At 42.3% G+C, this 19,588-nt stretch overlaps 1 protein-coding gene across 11 annotated transcripts in view; it reads right to left on the minus strand.

Moving 5' to 3' along the window:
• Nucleotides 1–283: 283 nt before the first annotated feature.
• CBFA2T2 (CBFA2/RUNX1 partner transcriptional co-repressor 2) overlaps nt 284–19,588 on the minus strand; it is a 71,191-nt gene continuing 51,886 nt past the window's right edge. For 4 of the 11 annotated variants that reach the window (XM_083746230.1, XM_083746232.1, XM_083746233.1 and 1 more), the window contains exons 2-11: nt 17,113–17,256; nt 15,548–15,789; nt 14,074–14,163; nt 12,566–12,747; nt 11,675–11,925; nt 10,921–11,006; nt 9,841–10,036; nt 6,208–6,279; nt 4,189–4,379; nt 284–3,351 (exon numbers count right to left, since the gene is read on the minus strand). In XM_083746230.1, the coding sequence (XP_083602356.1) occupies nt 3,061–3,351; nt 4,189–4,379; nt 6,208–6,279; nt 9,841–10,036; nt 10,921–11,006; nt 11,675–11,925; nt 12,566–12,747; nt 14,074–14,163; nt 15,548–15,789; nt 17,113–17,256 (1,745 nt within the window). In that variant the 3' untranslated portion in view covers nt 284–3,060. Of the gene's footprint in view, nt 3,352–4,188; nt 4,380–6,207; nt 6,280–9,840; nt 10,100–10,920; nt 11,007–11,674; nt 11,926–12,565; nt 12,748–14,073; nt 14,164–15,547; nt 15,790–17,112; nt 17,257–19,588 lie in introns of all 11 variants that reach the window. The other 7 variants (XM_083746226.1, XM_083746231.1, XM_083746227.1 and 4 more) reach the window with 4 other exon arrangements.

The raw sequence follows: 19,588 nt of genomic DNA on the forward strand, positions 1-19,588 counted from the left end.
TTAACACAAACAGCTATTTGGGGACCCATTTCTTAATCTTATACCATGCATTGCAATAGTGACTGTGCTCCTCTTGCAACCCACTTTAGGTCAGGTGGTGACCCACCAGCTGAAGACCACACGGAGGGTTCACATGTGTCATGGTGACTCAACTCTTGAAATGGGCATATGGCTTCACTGCCCTAGAATTCCAATCACTTGCGGACATTTTGTGCATTCTATAGATTAGCTGTCAGTTTAAGCAGAATCGTATTCTACATAACAAAGCAAAGTCTGGCGTGGCAAGGTGAATATAGTCTTTTTATTGACTACTGTGAGTAGAACAAACTAAATACATCTGTAACAGTTTGGGTTCCTTTATACAGTACATTAAATAAGTTATGCACATAAAATAGGTAACAAAAAACTCCTAGTATAGAATTGAATGGCAAAAATTAGATAGAAAACAGAATCCAAGGAGTCTTCCCGTAGTAGAATTCCACATACATTTTCAAAAATTGTTTTAAAATCATGAATGGTAGCATTCATTTATGTACATTGGAGTTAGTGTGTTTTCCTCTTAATACATAGCAAGCCATTGTAGTTGCATGGAAAGTTATGGAAGACTGCCTATTTACACACAATTTCAGAATGCCGTCTCTCTTTCTCTCTCTCTCTCTCTCTCTCTCACACACACACACTCACGCAGACCCCCCCCCCCCACACCCCTTAACTCTTTGGAGCAAATCTTTTCACGTCTCTGCAGAAAATAACATGGCAAGTGGGGATTTACAAGCCAATAAGTAATTTACAAGCCAATAAGTAATAAGTAATTTCAACACCACAGCTTTAATTATAATTTCCATATTTTTCTGCAAAACCGAATTAGTATTCCTTGCAGTACGAGAAAAGTTTGAGATTAACAGGGCTGCTTCTTTTACTGCTTTTTTCCTTTTTCTTTTTTGCATGTGGCAGAGAAAGGTCTGCATCCAACAGAAGTGGCCATTTTTGATAATTTTAAAACCTTGATCCTCTTCACTCATCAATAAAACTGAAGACTTCCCTCTTTGGCACTGCATCACTAAGTGATGGGTCGCATGCGGAATTTTTGGCTTTTTTTTCTTCAGGCAGTTTAGTATCTGAGGATGTGAATGCATGGAGATGTGTCTCATGAGCAAAACCAAAGCAGCTCCCAAGCAGTGTTCTAGAAGATCAAATATTACCTTAAAAAATTGGCTACTACGGGATAGCCATTAGAAATAATGCTAAATCACATTTGGGCACCAAATGAACAAGCCCTGTTTCTCATGTGCTCCTTCATCTTCTGCACTCGCAATTTCATCTCCCACAACAACAATAGTAGCAAAATATAACCTTCAAATGAGGCAAAGTATGCTTCTGCTGCTAAACTACAAGTGAGTTAGGCAATTTAAAGCACAGAGTTGCTTCACATGGTATACATCTGAATTAATCCAATGTCAACCATATCAGAATGATAACCTTTCAAAGACAAAAGCCTTACATAGCTGCTTTGCTAGCGGAATGCAGCTTTGGGTATATCTACACCCCCAATTTTGGGGGGTGGGTGTGTTTAAGTCTTTCCCCAATCCAAATCCTTACCCCCTTGCACCCCGGGAAAACAAGTAAGGCTTTCCATGTGGCTGCATTTATATATTAACTTTAATTTACTTTTTAATCTAATTCAACCATCAAGTTAACTTCAGTCTAGTCCAATCATATAATTTAATAGTTAATTTGGCATGCTCAAGATTTAGCATCACAACTTAATGGATTTAAGTTCTTAGTGGATTTGAATTCTTTTCAAGTGTCCTCCCAGTGACATGCTTTCAAATGCCCTGAAGTGAACAGGCAGGCTGCTAAAGATGCAACAGGGAGGCCTCACAACTCAGGAACATAGCCAAATGCGTTGGTAAAGTCACACTCCTTGGTTTTCAATGCACAGGATCCCTAGCTGGAGGTATCAGTTTAAAGATATATACTGTTTAGAGAAGCAAAAAGATCCCATTGGATGTTCATGAAATCTGTTATTTGCAACTTGAACTTTATTTAACTTAGCTCACATGCACTGAGAGACCAGGTGATAGAAAACCTGTTGGAATAAAACATGTCTAGTGGGGGTCCTGTTATTTTATTTATTTAATGTATATACCACATCAAAGCAGTTTACAAAATTTATGTATCAATGAATCTCAAACATTAAAAGCCAACAACCTCCCTCTCTCTCTCTCTCTCTCTCTCTCTCTCTCTCTGTGTGTGTGTGTGTGTGTGTGTGTAAGTAAATAATATCTTGGTGTTACGAGACAAAGCAATTAGATCTGAGGGAATGACCACCAATCCCTTTTGTAAAAATCTTTGGATGAAACATTTCAATCTGTTGCGGCCCATAGACAGATTCTTAAGCAGCTTGCCCATAACTGTAAGGAATTAAAATGGATCAACAAGTGGGATGGCTGCTGAGTCATTATATGAAGTAGTTTTAAATCCTCATTTCGGCAAACAAAAATAGCATCCTTGTACCTCCCCCCTTTTTTTCCATGTGTCCAAATTGAGAGAGAGGTGGTAGAAATGGAAAGGGGGTGGGGGAACCAATAAATATAGTCTTAGATAATGGGAGGAGCAGAAATAGCTAGAACTAAGAATCAAGCTTACTTACATCTCATTTCACCTGATTCTCTTTTGCCTGAGAAAGAAATTTTCAAATAACGGTCAGATTGCATACCAAAGATGAGAGAAGAGGATGCCCAGGCAAGCTCTGCTTTGTAGTAAAACGAACAACCATCTTGTTAAAACCTCGGGTGAGAGTACCATTTTGAGAAAGTTCGGATAAAATGAAACAACAGGTCAAAGTCCTCAGGGTCCTAGGCAGACCGTTCTGAAATCCCACTAAGGAAGGCTAACATGGACTCCTAAAAATGACATTATAATGGTATGGAAAATGCCCCAAAACAACATAAGCCTGAGTGCCAATGTGCTGGAGTACAAACCTTCTTCAACATTTTGAGGCATCTGTTTTTCAATGTAGAAAACTAATAAACTGTGTTGAGCGCAATCTTCTCTTTTTTAGAGTGCGTTACTGTCTATTGCTGTCACGGAGGCTGGGGTGGAGGATCGAGAAGTGGCAGCCGACGTTTTCTCTAGAGCCGGACTTGCTACCGCATCGACTGCTTTGAGGGTGGCGGCTGCAGATCGGCCTGCTGGTATAGGGGCTGGTTTGACTTGGCTGTGTAAGCCCTGCCCACAGATTCGGTGGTGCCTCTCCCAATCTTTGTGCTGGCAGAAGGAGCCACAGTAGCGGGCAATGTTGCAGCCGCTACAGGTCTCGCTGGCTTTGCGCCCACAGTTCCAGCAGCTCTGGAAAACCAAAGAACAAGCATTTCTCTTAAGCACTGCTCCGAAAAAGGCTGGCTATTGCCCATCCCAACTGAAGCCATCAGAGGAAGGTAACAAACGGTACCCCCCCCAAAAAAAGTGCTATCGACCGACATTTCTATAATGCAGGGGTTCATAGCAATCCATGCAAGTACTACCACCCGTACCATTAAGAGAACAGCACCACGTCGTAAGAAGCCTACAACAAATTAGCCGCACAATAGGTTTAAATGGGTTAATTTGTAAGAAGCAAGGTTTTTCTGAAAGCCCATCCAGCATGTGGAAGATCTTCCCAAGGCATGGGGGTTTCAATCTGGAAGTTGAGCAGAGCCAAACAATAACTTTGCCTGCCACAACTAAGCAACATGGCAGAAAAGCAACTGGGAGAAGGGAATTCTGCCGTGACAAAAGCATCTCCTAAATTTGCTTTCATTCACCTACATTTCACTGACTGCCAACACCCTGCAAATCCAACATATAGCCTCTCCAATATAATTGCTGACATTGTCCTCGCTGCAACTGTTCCCAAACAATGGGGGACAGCAAGGTGTGCGGGGGGGGGGGGGGGAGCAAATCTCAAAGCCTCATGCAGTCACTGAAAATGACAGTGGAGATTCAATGGCAGCACCAATGAATCTGAATTAGTTGCTTGTTGGACAGAAGTGTCTCAAAACTCTAATTGACTTTAGATTTTTTGCTCCAATCAGATTAATCAGAATGAAAAACAAGGATGAATCCGGAAAGATTGCATGTCATCTTTAAAGTTCTTGCCTTGGGACTTTTTCCATGACTGCCAGAGATATTCCCTTGGCTTCTCACCTCTGTAGACTCCTCCTGCTCATTGATGACTAGGAAAGCGTCTTCTGTAGCCTGGCGTTTTGCATCGGCAATGGTCTGCTCCATGCGGGCTCTCTCAGATGCAATCATTTCAAATGCCTTCTGCTCGGCCTCTGCTACAGCTTTCTGGACTTCAGACATGGCCTGGCGCTTCACTTCATTCACAGCTTCTTCTGAAGGGAAACAAAAGCCTCATCAAACGGCTTCACATTGGAAGGCAAAGTATATAGCATGGAAGTACCCAGTGGTCATAGGGGTTAAGAAAGTGAAGCTTTTGCATAGCACTTTAGCCTAACTTATGGCAATACTATTGAAATCATGGTCATACTCTGATTTCTTATGCCCTCTACTGCATCACATAGGAGCAGCAACAAACTTTTTGTATCCAAAGAATTCAGCATGCTTTGGGTTACCTTGAGCCTCTGGAACTGAGTAAACTACAAACCTAACTAAATGCATTGAGATAGTTACCCTTTTAACAAAACTGGCAGTCCATACAGAAAGTTAGGGATGCTATTTGAGTAAGCAAGACAGTAGAAACTCTAGCCTTGAAAATTAATGCAGTCTCTTTTCCTGGTGCCATGTCACTCCTTTACTGTCCTTGACCTCACTTGTTGGCCCATCCAGCAGTTTAATTCTACTGGCTACAGAGACCCTTGTGATTCTGTTTACGAGCACCCATGACACCACGTTAAGGGTGGTTTTGCTGCATCAGCATCATCAACAGAGAATTGGATTAAATGGCAGTGTCAGCAAATGAAGCAGAAGCCAATGAAAGAAGGGAGGGGGCACGAAAGGGAAGCACTAAAAAGAACAGTATCAAACAATGCAAATTTGTAGGAGACTCAGAAGGTCACAGAGAAGTCAGGAGGTACTTTTCAACATGCACAAAAATTAACACAAAATGAAGCAAATGGTTTCATCCAGCCTCTACTTAAAGCAAACCATCAAACATTGTTCAGAACCCCAAGATGAACCCCATTTTTAGTAGTGTTATCCTTTTAAAATTGATAATGAAAGACAATGGCCAAAGTCCGATGGAGCTAGGTATGCTTATGCCCATGAATTTACAGTGTGACCTATGTGTAGAACCTATATTTCCATAGTGTTTTCCCTATGAAACTATCTTTTTAACTATTAAAAACATACTAACACAGAGACACTTTTCAATATTTTTCCCCAGAGAAGAGGAAGTGGAAGATTGTCTACCTTAGAAGCCAAACTCCACATAAACAGAGGGACGACATGTCTTTTAGCTTGCTTACTTGATCTTGCCAGTTTTAAAACAGTTTGTAATGCTAAAAAGAATTTGAAAATCACCATCTTTTCATAATTAGCAGACTGCTTTGGAAACTGTTTTTAAAAGTATTCTTGAAACATTTGCTTGCAGTTGTGGTGTGTTGTTAACAGAAACACTCCTATGATTTTTTTTAAAAAAGGGATATAGAAAAGTATTCCCTTAACATAAAATGGGATTCCTTTCCCTCTGCCTTCTCCTTTGCCCTATTTTGTCTCAAGGAGCAGGGCAAAATTCCCTTCCTTTCGTTCTACTATGCCCTCTTCCAGCTTCTGCCAGAAAGGCAAACTGAAAAACCAAGTGAACATTGTCATTACCGCCATTTACCCAGACAACCCCCAGATTAAACGTGCAAGGAACAGTGGCACATGTGGGACTCTCTATCAGCTACCTCCAAGGAAAAGAGGCTCAGCCCCCCCCCCTCTCCCCCCACTCTGTCTGGGGAAGGTGCCAGCGCTGCCTGGCTGGCTGAAATCTCTAGGTCAAACGGACAAGCAGTGATGGGTCCAGATGGGTCCATCTGCTGGAGGCCCTGGTTGGCTCTGGCCATTATCACTCTCTAGGCAGTGAGACAGCAGCATATTTATGAGGCCTTTCCCCAGCCAACCTGTGGTGCGTAAGGCTTTCCATCTTCTCAAGAATCTCTTGTAACATTCCACAGCTTCTCTGTGTGGCACTTCTCTGAAGGGGGCCTCCTTACTTACCAGCCTTTTTCCATATCTCTTCGGTGACATAACCCGCTGCTCCTGACCTGCCGCTGAACTCCCGCTGAGAATCTGTAGAAGGAAGGGTGGTGTCGACAGTATTAGACACAGAAATATTCTCCCACCCAAACTCTAAGAATTGATAGCTTGCATCTGTTCAGCAAGAAGTAGCATGAAGAGAACAGGGTAGGATTAATTGATAAAAACCAAGCCAAGAGACTTCTGCAGTTTAACAGTGTTCACCAAAAGGCAAAATGATAAATGGCCACTTTTAATTTAGTGTCCTGCATAATTTATTGGACAGCGAAGCCAATTTCCATCTTTTAATACTCTGTCATCACAGGCTACACACTTATAAATATGTCTTGTCAAGCATCTGCTTTGCCCTACTGTAATGAGCATTAATCCTTGCTAATGGCACCTCACGTTTTTACAGCGCGCCTTGTATTCCCAAGGATTTCAGGCCACTGGAGCACACGCTATATTTTAAGGAGTCCTTTGAGAACAGGAACTCAAAGATACACAGTGCTACACAGAAATCAAGGAAGATTAACAGTGAAAAATTTTCTCACATACATTATATTCTCACTGTCTTCGGTTGCATAGTTAGATGAGATGCTGCATACCTTCAGATTGAAAGCAGTGCATTTCTGACACCCTGATGTAAGGGTAACCTTATGCGCTAGATGGGAAAACCAGAGGATACAGCATTTCTCAACCCAGAAGTAAGTCTCCATTCTCATCTTGCCCCTCCCCATAAATATAGCTCACTTACAGACGTACTGCAGTATTCATTACAGAGTGCGCCTTTGTTGAATTCAACTTACTTTTTACTCAAAGTAGACGTAAGTGAAATTAATGAACCTAAGTGAGTCATGTCAATGTAAAATAAAAAATAGAGGGTAACCAACGTAAATGAACTTAATAATCAGTCTATATAAGCTCAAAATCTAATAGATGTGTTGCCTAACATTTTATTACCAAAAATAGAGTATAACCCTGAACTAAAAAGGCATATACAAATACACAAAATTAGAAAACTGAATTTAGAAATACCAAATATAAAAGCTTTGTGCTACAATAACTAAAAAAGAAAAATTTATAAACAGAACCTATATCTCCAAAACATATAACCATACAAGAAACTCTTTCTACATTGCATGGGTTATACTTCATCTGCAGACAGCCCTGTTTAGGGAAGCTTTTAGTGTTTGACAGACTATTGTATTTTAATATTTTGTTGGAAGCCACGCAGAGTGGCTGGGGAAACCCAGCCAGATGGGCAGGGTGGGTATGTATGTATGTATGTATGTATGTATGATGATGATTTAAAAATGCTATTCTTTATCACAGGATGTTCTTAATGTCCATCAACCAGATTTTCTGGATGACTGCAATATCAATACCATACATGTTCGGCTTACAAGCCTTCTTCAGTGGTTTATTTTGTTATGCTGCATCCTTTGTGCATGAGCTCAGCCAAATTATGTCCAAGTGTCCCTCTTGCTTGAGTCAAGGTTACAAGCCAGTATCTCCAGTTGCAATCATCTATGTAAAAGTCTAAGGCATGACATTAAGTTTTTGGAGCTCCCCCCCCCCTTCCTCCAGCATTCACCACTCTCAAGAGTGCTATTCCATACTTGGAATCTTCTATCTATATCTGAACAGCCTACCTCCACTAAGCCAAGTTTTGATGGGTTATGTAAGAGGTTGGTTATTTTGCAAGCACACTTCCTTGTTCCAGTTGTCAACTTCTCCAGCCCCCAATCCATAATTAAAGCATTTGAGATGGCAGATAAAAGTCCCCGGGCCCAACATTCTGTTTAATGCATGGTTTTGCATGCACCTTCTACTACAAAGTAACATTCATATACTTCGTTATGAGGAAGAGATATAGAAATGCCTCCCCTGTCATATCACCAGGATATGGTGGAATACAAAAAATCATTACCAATATTTTTTTACTGTTCCCTGCCCACAGGTTCACAATCCAAAAAAGACAGGACGTGCAAAGAAAAAAGGACTTAGAATTGTAGCAAAAAGTACGACACTTTCATTTCCATCTGGCGTCATTGTTTTGAAATTAAAGCCAATGGTTGCTGCATCAGTAAGGATTTAAAAGCATTATGTAGTTGGTTTTGTACAAGCTGCAGCATCATGAAAGCAGCTGGTAGGGGAGAGGTAGGCAGAGGCCACAGAGAAAGAACTGCGAATGGAGGGGTTGTCATCTTTGGAACTCCTTGGGAAAATCACCAAAATAAATCTGCTGAAACCTGGAACTGGGTGTGTGCAGCCCAGCTGATTGACAGCTGAATGGGACACAGCTGTGAACAGCCTGAGGAAGCTCTGTCCACCTTGCTGCTGCCCATGAAAGCAAGCCTAGAGGTGAGAGACTAGGGTGACGCTAGCCGGTACCAGAAACCTTCTTTGTTGTGAGATTCTGGGGAGGTTTGTGAGTTTGTTTGGGCCTTAAGTGAGAGCCAGGAGACTGAGAGATATTGACTGGGGAAGTGTGTCGAGGAGAAAGAATTTACATGGTCTGTATTTATTCGTAACTTGTATCAATTGATTTATTAATCCTGTCTCCCTGAAATAGGCTTGTTTTTGACACTATCCTATCCACCCCAGAATTTCAGGAGATAGTTATCAAGACAAATCCTCCACCTAGATCAGGGGTCAGCAAACTTTTTCAGGAGGGGGCTGGTCCACTGTCCCTCAGACCTTGTGAGAGGCCAGACTATATATTTTTTTTTTTTTGGGGGGGGGAGGAATGAACGAATTCCTATGCCCCAAATAACCCAGAGGTACATTTTAAATAAAAGCACACTTTCTACTCATGTAAAAACACCAGAAAGGCTCCACAAATAACCCAGAGATGCATTTTAAATAAAAGCACACATTCTACTCATGTAAAAACATGCTGATTCCCAGACTGTCCGTGGGCTGGATTTAGAAGGCGATTGGGCCAGATCCAGCCCCCGGGCCTTAGTTTGCCTACTACCCATAACCTAGATGCATGCCACAGGTTAAATATTAATGTGTGGTAAGCATCCTGTCCCATCCTGTCCCCATTTTACATGTGAATTTCTAATAAGGAAAGTCACTAACAGTATAATGGGAGTCTTAATTGATTTCATTGGAATGTAGTGGGGGGAGACAGATTCAGTGAGAAAGACTGCATTGCATTTTTACACTTAAAATGCTAGAAGCAGCAGCAAAAGGTAAGGATTTCACAAATAAAAGAAATACTACATGATTTCTATTTATTCCTTTCTTGTTTCTTTTGCATACAACTCTACTTGACATCCATTCAGGTTCAAACTTCTGAATACCCAAGGCAAACAGAGGCAGGGAAGGCACAGCTTGCTCAGTTTCAGATAGTTCTATTTTTGTGCAGAAGTTAACTCAGAAGTAAGGTGCATTGTACTTAATTAATTTGTGTATAAGTAATTTGTGTGTTTGAAGATTACAGACTAAGCTGCAAAAGCAAAGGAGCCCGTTGAAAAGAATGAGGACAATCTAATACTTTGGTCTTCTGGCACACTAATAATACACAGCCACTTTCTGAAAATGGTTGTTAAATGTTATTCCACTTCATAACATATATGGAACATGCAGAGTTCCATAGCTTACCACTGTTAATGGAGTCTGAACTCCCTGGGCTATGTTGCCTCGTGATTAAGTCATTTCCCCCTTTCCGTGGCTCTGTGGTTTCACTGCATCGCCTCTTCCAATAGTTGAGCTCTTCTCTATCAGCCTCCTGACAACGGCGGAGAACGGCCATAGAGCGCCTGGTCTTCTCAACCATTTCCATGATGCAGTTCAATGCCTTCCAGAGAGAGGAAAGAACAGCGTTTGAAGAAGCTGTTAGAAAATGTATTTCCTCCTGCAACTTTAAGAAAAAAAAACTCAGGGGCAAAACTACAGTATCAAAATTAACAGGGCGAAGGTTTTTTGGTTTTGCTGCAGTAAATGGTTTCAAACTGTGACGTTGCATGTTGTAGTGACCCTCTTTTTAAAAAAAGAAATCAAGCCCAAACTCCTATATATATAAAAATACAAGCATTATGGGAAAGGGGGCTGGTCTAGTACAGTCATTGATGTGCTAGTTTTTTACATAACTGAGATTTATTTTCTTTAAAAGGAAACATTTAAATATGCAATTCATCACATGAAATGGTACAGTCCAGTACCACATTATGATGCTGGTCACATAGCCTGGCTCTTAATTAGCTGCAGGACACTCTTTTGCATGACTCTCAATCTGTACATTTATTTGTATCAAATTCTACTGGAGACACCAGGAACTGAATCTGGGACTTCCTGTATGTAAAAAGCATGTGCCCGATTACTGCATTATGGCCCATCTAGGCTAAACAATTACATTCTCTCTCTCTCTCTCTCTCTCTCTCTCTCTCACACACACACACACACACACACACTTGCTGCATGCACACATGTTGTTACATTTCCACTGCTCCATGACAGGGCACACACTTTACACGCAGAAAGGCCCAGGTACAATCCATAGCATCTCTAGTTCCAAGGAACAGGCAGCAGGAAATGAGAAGAATCTCAGCTGGAGACTCTTGAGACCCTGCTCCAGCCACAACACACAATACTGAGCTAGGTGGATAAACAGCCTGCCCTGGTAATTAGGTTTTATGCAGTCCAGGTTTATTTGGTGTTTTTTTTCCCATGTCAGTCTCTCACATGATCAAGATGCTTCCATTCATCAGCCCATTCTCTCTCTGTTAGTCGATGGTCCACGAGTTCATCCTGATAGCCTCCGTTTAACCCTGTAATGCATGGCAAGGAAAATGCTACGTCAGAAAAAGAGCCTTAACAGTTCAATGCAATACAAAGATATGGGGTGGGGGAGAGAAAAGCTATTACAATGGACCCTCCAGATATGAAATTAATTCGTCCCGGGGGTCCATAGTTACCCCAAAAAGTCCGTATCTGGAGGTGCGCGGTGAAACTTCTGGTTTTGCCGCATTTGTAACTCGAAATTATGTTACCCAAAAGTAACATAACCCAAGGTACCACTGTATTCTATAACGGTGGCCCATGGAAAAAATCCCCTGCCTGGGAGTCAAATTTTGTCTGTAGGACTCTCCCCCCCCCCCCCTTCAAAACCACAGCCATCTATCAATCCAGCTCAATCCTGCTTGGTCACTATCTCCCCTCATCATCACCCACCTATCAAAGTGGGCCCACAAGGGTGAGGAAGAGATAAAAAGTCTGGACCGCCAGGCCAAAAAGGTGCCCCACTCCTGCTCCAAAAAAACACAGCCCAGGCTTCTAAAACCCCAGAGGGATACCAGATCAACAAAGGAGCTGTGTAGGTTTGTGCACCTTTGATTTTGCTATGCAAGAACTGAATCTACGGAGATTCAAAAAGCGTTGAATTTGCAGCTTTAATGGCTAAGGGAAATGCATTTGAAAACTACATGGGACTCCTTACCTATGCCATGTCTATCTCGCAGTTCTCTATGCTCCAATGCCTTGCTTGGGTCTCTGTACAAATGGGACGTTGCAATATCTTCCAGGGTGTAATGCTGGAGTGGGGGTGGAGTAGGATGAAACTGTCCTGCTGGATTTATGACGGGCAACATCAGAGCCGGGCTGTGGCGAGGGGCTGGACTAATGGTGCACACCCTCTTGGCAGGAGGCTCTGATGGGAGAGGCTCTCTCTCGAAGCTGTTTTCTTCCCTCCTGTGAGCAAGTCAAGAAAGGAAATTTTGCATTAGTACTAAGAAACCAAATGCAGAAAAGGAGAGTAAGTAGGTTTGTGTTGTGCTAGCAGTGAAACCAGTAATTAATGGGGAAAGAGAGATATAGAAGTGAACTCTGGAAAAGAGATCAAGCAGAAAACAATTCACACATACAGATGGAAAACAAGAACCATGCTTCTGGATCAATCCAATGGCCTATAGTCCAGTATCCTTTTCACACAGGGAGAAACGAGATGTGATACGGAACATGAAATTCAAAACCGGGTCAAGGTTTTCAAATAGCAGGTATGGTGATCCACAAACAAAAGATGAGGGCAATTTCCCTCTCCCATTGTTGGGTCTCTAGTGAAGGGAGAGACATCAAGCTGAAAAGTGTGGCAAACGACAGATGCACCAATTCCAAAACTCTTTTTCTAAATCATGCAGGCTATACTGAAAGCCACAAGTCAAACATTCGCAGAGGCAACCTAAAAAAGCCACATGTAGGCAAGTCTTGAACTTCCAGATGCCTAAAGAGGTCACAACAAAAGGGAATTTTAATAGAAAGCAGCTTATAAGGCTCCAGGTTGTTAGTTTTTTTTAATGACAAATTTGTCTGTTTTGAAACCAGCTCCTGCTACCTGTCTGGACTGTGCCTCTTTCCGTTTCCATTCACTTCCATCAGCAGCTCTGAAGAGTCAGCTGGGGACGCAGTGTTTGTGTTCAGCAAGATGTGCTCATGCTGGGCCAGGTATTGGGAAGGGGTCTGTTTGGCTGCCCGAGCACAATGCAGCAGCTCCCTCTGCAGAAGGGGAAGGTTGGCCTGCAAAACAAAGTTAGGGTTGCCATTTAGATTTATTCAGCTGCTGGGATACCTCTTGCTGCTGACCATCTAATGAGCCATAGGAGCAAGCTACTTGTTAAAACAGGGTTCCTTTCTCACAGAGACACCCCACCCCCCCAAGAATCACTGTGAGCCTCCTCAAGAGCAAATAAGACAAAAGAAAGTAGAATTTGCTGGCAGTGCCTATATCTGTGATAGGCTGGGCTATAGCTTGCAGTACTTGATGTTTGATCTTTTATTGTGTTTTTAGTATTTTGTTGGGAGCCATCCAGAGTGGCTGGGGAAACCCACCCAGATGGCGGGGTAATGTTGTTGCTGCTGTTGTTATTATTATTATTATTATTATTATTATTATTATTATTATTATTATTATTCCCATGTCCCAGACAATAAATGTCTTCTGGAGGGATGAGCTCTCATGCAACTCTACTATGAATAAATGGGAGATTCAGTCCCTTCAAACAGAAGGTGGGGAAAGGGCTGATTCTTTCCTATTCTTGCCGGGTCTCACAAAGTTCAGAATTCAGCTCCCCCTCCTGCTTCCCTGTGTAGAAGTATCCAGCTGGATCAATGGTTAAAAATAAAAAAGGAAGGAAGGAACGCATGGGCCTGGGCATGCTGTAATGACGGAGGCACGCTGTACAGAACACCCTCCAGAGAAAGCAAGTTTGTAAAAAAAAAAAAAAATCCAGTTGCTTTCATCACATCAGCTGAAACACTGAAGGTCAGGAGCAGGCACATAACCCACTTAATGGTCAGAGGTTATGCGGTGGTAGAGAAAGGGGGCTCTTGAGCATTCCTTGGCAACTACTTTTGGCTACACATTACATGTAAAAGGTAAAGGTAAAGGGACCCCTGACCATTAGGTCCAGTCGTGGCCGACTCTGGGGTTGCAGCGCTCATCTCGCTTTATTGGCCAAGGGAGCCAGCGTACAGCTTCCAGGTCATGTTGCCAGCATGACTAAGACACTTCTGGAGAACCAGAGGAGCGCACGGAAACGCCGTTTACCTTCCCAATGGAGCGTTACCTATTTATCTACTTGCACTCTGACATGCTTTTGAACTGCTAGGTTGGCAGGAGCAGGTACTGAGCAACGGGAGCTCACCCCGTTGCGGGGATTCGAACCGCCAACCTTCTGATCGGCAAGCTCTATGATTTAACCCACAGCACCATGACATGACTTTCTCTCAAATAGTCAGAATCCTCCTCCTATCAAAAATCATTGCTTGGTGAGTCTCTAGTGTGGCACACAGAATTTTTTTCCTTACTGGCTCACCAGCCAATGCACAGTATTAAGCAATCACCTTCAAGAATGGAATCACAAATGGACGAAGAGGAAAATTGGTAGCCTCCTGGAGTTTGCAGTGAAATTCCTCTATTGTCACAGTAGAATTCTGTAAAGACAAAGGGGATTGACGTGGTTATTGATTTCTAATTCAACAGAAATTCTACAAGGCCTTTTCTCTCTGAGAATCTGGATTTGCATGTACCGTGTGGAAAGAACCAATATTCCTTAGTGTCCAGTCCTATCTGACCTGCCTCCTCTCACATTTGGCTAAGAACCATGAGCTACAAATTCTCACACTCAATGCATAATTTATACATTAAGAATTTATTCATTTAACTTATATGCATTTATAGGCCCCTTTCACCATGCAGTCTTAAGGTGGGTTACAAAGAGATGTAGATATAGGAGGCAGGGGTGGTGGGGCTGACATCTATCACTGCATTGTGATTACTTAAGAAGATAGCTACTCCGGTTTCATAAGCTGCTTCTGCACCTTTTCAAAGTGTGACCACAGTCATTAGAAGTTATCTGGAATCGTAGAGTGCTAATGCTAGCTAGACAACCTCCAAAATATAAAGTAAATAAATAAAAATCCGAAACAGGAAAAATGGGTGAAATGTCACGTGTCAGTTCCTAGCACTTAATCAATTTTTGACCATGTATAATCAGGGTATGAAAAGCCTTGCAATGTGTAAACAGAATTCTCGAGATTACACTGAGACAGAATTAGATGAAAGTACACCTCAGTTGTGTGTATGACTGTAATATATATGTTACACACAAACACAAATATTTCTCCTTTTATAAACTGGTTTGAACTCAAATCAACAGCATCAGAAAATTATTAATTCACCATGCTGCAATTAATTATGACAAAATGGACACCCCAATTTCTGAAAAGTTATGCAATGAAGGTTTGGGGGGGGAGCCCACTAATCCTAGACGGGGGGGCAAATATTGTAAGAGGTTTGGCCATTTACAGAAAGCCTACTGACAAAGTCTGAGCAGGATCAGAAGGGTCTGGAAACCAAGCCTCATGAGGAACGGTTGAGGAATTTGGGTATGTTTGGCCTGGAAAAGAGGAGATATGATAGCCTTCTTCATATATATAAAGGGCTGTCACATGGAAGATGGGGGCAGGCTTGTTTTCTCCTGCTCCAGAGGGTAGGACCCAAACCAATGGATTTAAGTTACAAGAAAGGAGACTCTGACTCAACATCAGGAAGAACTTTATGACAGTAAGAGCTGCTTGACAGTGAAATGAATTCCCTCAGAAGGTGGTGGACTCTTCTTCAATGCAAGTTTCTAAGCAAGGGTTGTATGGCCATCTGTCATGGGCACCTGTGTTGAGATTCCTGCATTGCAGAGTGTGGGACTAGATGCCCCTCATGCTTGCTCCCTTTCCAAGTCTATGATTCTGCGATACCATAATGAAACGCCAAAGCTTCTGCTTTTCATTTCTTTGCTGTATTTGACTTACTAATACTCACCACTAATGCCAGAACAAGGGTGCGGACTTTCTCCCCTATCTCTGGTGAAATGTCGTTGCCAAACTGCTGGAGGGTGGTCAGGAAGCGTTTGAGTTTGCTGAGCTGACGGGCCCCACAGGTAGCTGGAAGCTGCTGGTTGGTCAGTGAAGATGAAGATGATGAGGCAGGGCCATTGCTGAACCTCTGAGGGGGTGACGGTGCTCCATTCAGCGTTGGGGGAGAATGGTTCATTCCATTGGGTACTACAGTGGGGAGGGGGAAGGCAAAAAGCAATGAATATGTTAGCTTTATATTTTGAGGTTTAGCCCCAAAATGCTTCTTTTTTACATAAATTTATATACCACTTAACTACAAATAGTCTCCAAGTGTTGTACAATAAATAAAATACAGAAAAGGTAAAAACCAGTTAATGCTATAAAGCAGCGGTTCTCAACCTGTGGGTGCCCAGATGTTGTTGGACTACAACTCCCATCATCCCTGAGTTCTGGCCTTGCTAGCTAGGGGATGATGGGAGTTGTAGTTCAGCAACATCTGGGGACGCACAGGTTGAGAAAGGTTGCTATAAAGTAAGTTAAAAGCAGGGATTTAAAAAGTACATGCCAGAGGTTCAACAGTGCGGGGGCCTGTCTGATTTCAACCGGAAGGAAGTTACACAAAATAGGAAATATTGAAATGCAGGCACAATTGCTGAGAACACAATTCAGGAGTTGACATATTTGCTTTTGATACTGGGTGATGGTGTTAAAAACTATTTAATATTTTAGGAAATAACATCTAGTGGGGTTGAGTAGTGTAATACTGTATAAGCTTTGCAGGTTGAAGATCCCTTGTTAATTTCCTGGCCCCTCTGGTTTTTGTTTCTAAAGGGAGGAGGGTAGGGGAGCTGGTGGTGGGAAAGACTTCCATCCACAGCCCTGGAGAGCTGCTGCCAGTCAGAGGGAGCATTACTGGGCTAGATGAGCATTCAACCTGACCAGCAGAAGGCAGCTTACATTCCGGGACCAGAGTGCTCTTTTTCTGTTCCTTGCAGGATGTCTGCATTCTGTACCACCCTGTACAGTACACAATAAAATTTAAGAGACCTAAGAAAACCCTAGCACTGCAGAATCTGAGAATAAATAAAAAGTTAACACACCAGATGTGCTGACAAACACACCTCTTATTAATGAGAACAGAAAACACAGATACAAAGAACTTGATGTTCTCAAGAAATTAAACATTTTTTAAAATTGCTTCCTAAATTAAAACCCAGCTTAAACCTATCTCTATCTCTATATCTATCTATCTATCTATCTATCTATCTATCTATCTATCTATCTATCTATCTAATCTCCCTCTCCCTCTCCCTCTCTCTCTCTCTCTCTATATATATATAATATGCATCTCAGGAAACCTGCCTGCTAATAAAGCCACAAAAGTGTCAAGGTAATTAGGTACTATCCCAGCAATTCACCTCCCCTGGACTGAAACAACAGTCCCTCACTTCTGTAATGTCTGCATTAGAAAGAAAGAACTCGTGGTGGCTTTTTGTTTTTCCCAGAAAGCTGAACAAGCCACAGCCTTACATGCTGCTGGGGTAAATGAGACAGGCCGAGGTCCACCAGGGTTGACAGGCGGCAATGGCGGCATGCTGGATGGCGAGGATCTTGACTGTATCTTCACTTCCACAGGGGATCCTGGCATTACTGGTACCCTCTTCTCACTCGCAACTGAAATGGAAAGTAGAAGAAAGAATGTTAACAATCCAATGGAACTTAGGAATTACACGGTGCTTCAGTGTTCAAACCACGTCATAGTCAGTATCTGAGTAATCCATACAAGGAATGTCAGTATTCTCTCCATGGGGGATGATAGCGAAGTTTGGCCTAAAATCCAATTAGCAGTTCAGTGGCAAAGGTGAGATCTAAAGGGTGGAGGGACGTCCTGGCTTATGGGTGGCTCTTGAAACATCATTTCAAGCTCAATTGTTTCAAATATTAACTAGAGTTTGTCAGTCTCCGATGACATGACAAGCTCTGGTCAAGAGACAGTGGCAGCTCCTACTTGCAACCATGCCAGGGACGGGGGACTGTGCAAACCTAAGGCCTGTCCCACCTTGTTTATGTCACACTAAACTATGGTTTGGCTCTATTCAAGATCATCTGATAGTTGGCTACATTCAAACCTAACACTTAAACATGGTTTTGCATTATGAGAATGAGCTTATCCTTATTCCTCCCTCCACAACCTAGTTTGCATGCTCCCGCTCCCCTCTCCTGCCCAGTGAGGGTCCGAGGAGGGGACCAGAAGGTTCTTGGCTTGTTCCATCAATTGTAGTATGCCTGGGATTGGATAACATGGCAAGTTGCTTATTATTATTATTATTATTAATATTCCCTGCCCATCTGGCTGGGTTTCCCCAGCGACTCTGGGCGGCTTATAGCATATCTAAAAACATAAAAATCTCCCGATATATGCCTTCAGATGTCTTCTAAACATTATGTAATTCTTTATCCTTGTGGCCCCAGATGTCATGAGCCCTGTGCGGACATCATGGCTAGGAGACCAAAGGAGCACACGGATGAGTGAGCTGGGGACGGCGGCAGGGCGGGATCCTGCATGGCCACAAAGATCACTTTACAAAAATGGTTTTAGTTCAGAAATTACCAATATAGTTAAGTAGTGATAAGGAAGTCTATTAAGAAGTCTTTTTAAAAAATGGGTGGAACGATTTGCAATGCTTGACAACGTGGTCTGGAGCATCCCCAGATCAAGGTGGTGAGCTGCAGTACAGGATAAATGGGGAAGGGAAAGAAGCTACCTTGCAGGTGGGATGTAAAAATGCTGAATAATTCCCAACTATGATTCTATGATTCCCTTTGCAACAGTGAAGGACAGAGAAGGAAATACTTCCAATGTAGATAATAAAATAAACAGATTACCCAAGAGTCACAAAACTGTGCAGGTGCCCAATGGGATTTTTAACCACCAGTATAATATTTAGTAAATATTTTACTAACAATAAAAAGGAGCTTTAAATAAATTGCTTTCATCTGTGTATAAAACAACCCGCTGCGGTGCAAAACAACCTGTTGCAAGCATATATATTTTTATAAATGTTGTGGTACAAGATATATGTTCTCCATCTCGTTGAACAACATACGGACCACTTATTAGTTCCTAAATAAAGGGGTGCCTGTCTTATTTGATTATTCCACAAGCAATCTGGGACTGCACTGTAGCATGTCTCCATAAACATATTGACAGGTTTCCAACACATCCATCTGTGTCCCATCTCCGCTCGCCTCCCAACCTCTCCTTTTGTTAAGGGGGAGACAACTAGGAAGGGAAGGAACTGACAGTTGTCTTTCACGTTTGTATGTTGTGCACAGAGTGTGAAAGCCCAAAGGGAGCCCTCACTTCAGACCACCTGCTTTTTCAGTGATGGGCGCCAAGAGGCCTGGAAGAGATCTTAGTAGTTAGACACGTTGCAACCTTCGGGACTTGGCATAATGCTGGAATTCAGTACAGCTTACCAGCAGGCATGCTGAAATGCCTACTCAAAAGTTTAAACAGAAAACTCTCAGATTCTCCCTCCTGTTGAGAATTAGCAGTTCCTATGCTTCCATAACCACTGAAATAAGCTTCTGTGGAAGGCTTTAGGAACTAAGAACAATAAGAGACTTTGAGAAGAACCCAAAATTGGACACAGTAGTAGAATAAACTGCAGGTCCTGTTAGTACAAATAAGCTGTTACTTTCTCAATATTCTCCAACCCAGCATACTGGATGCTGCTTCATGACTGCTAACATTCAATTTTGGATTCCATGAGCATCATTAATGAGTTATCATAAAATCCCATAGACCATGTTTGGATGATCATATATCGGTTTAATAAGCAGAAATATGAGTGTGTCTTTTGGCTATGCGCACAGCCCCTTTGGGCCATTGCTTTGCATGAACAAGCAAACCAAGAAGTATTCCATTAACAAAAGGTTCTTGTTTCATTCAAATTGGGAAACTATGATTCACAGATCCAGAACAAGCATTAGCTTAATCTCC

The sequence above is a fragment of the Podarcis gaigeae genome, assembly GCF_964106915.1.
Source record: "Podarcis gaigeae genome assembly, chromosome: 6".
NCBI classification, from domain to species: domain Eukaryota; kingdom Metazoa; phylum Chordata; class Lepidosauria; order Squamata; family Lacertidae; genus Podarcis; species Podarcis gaigeae.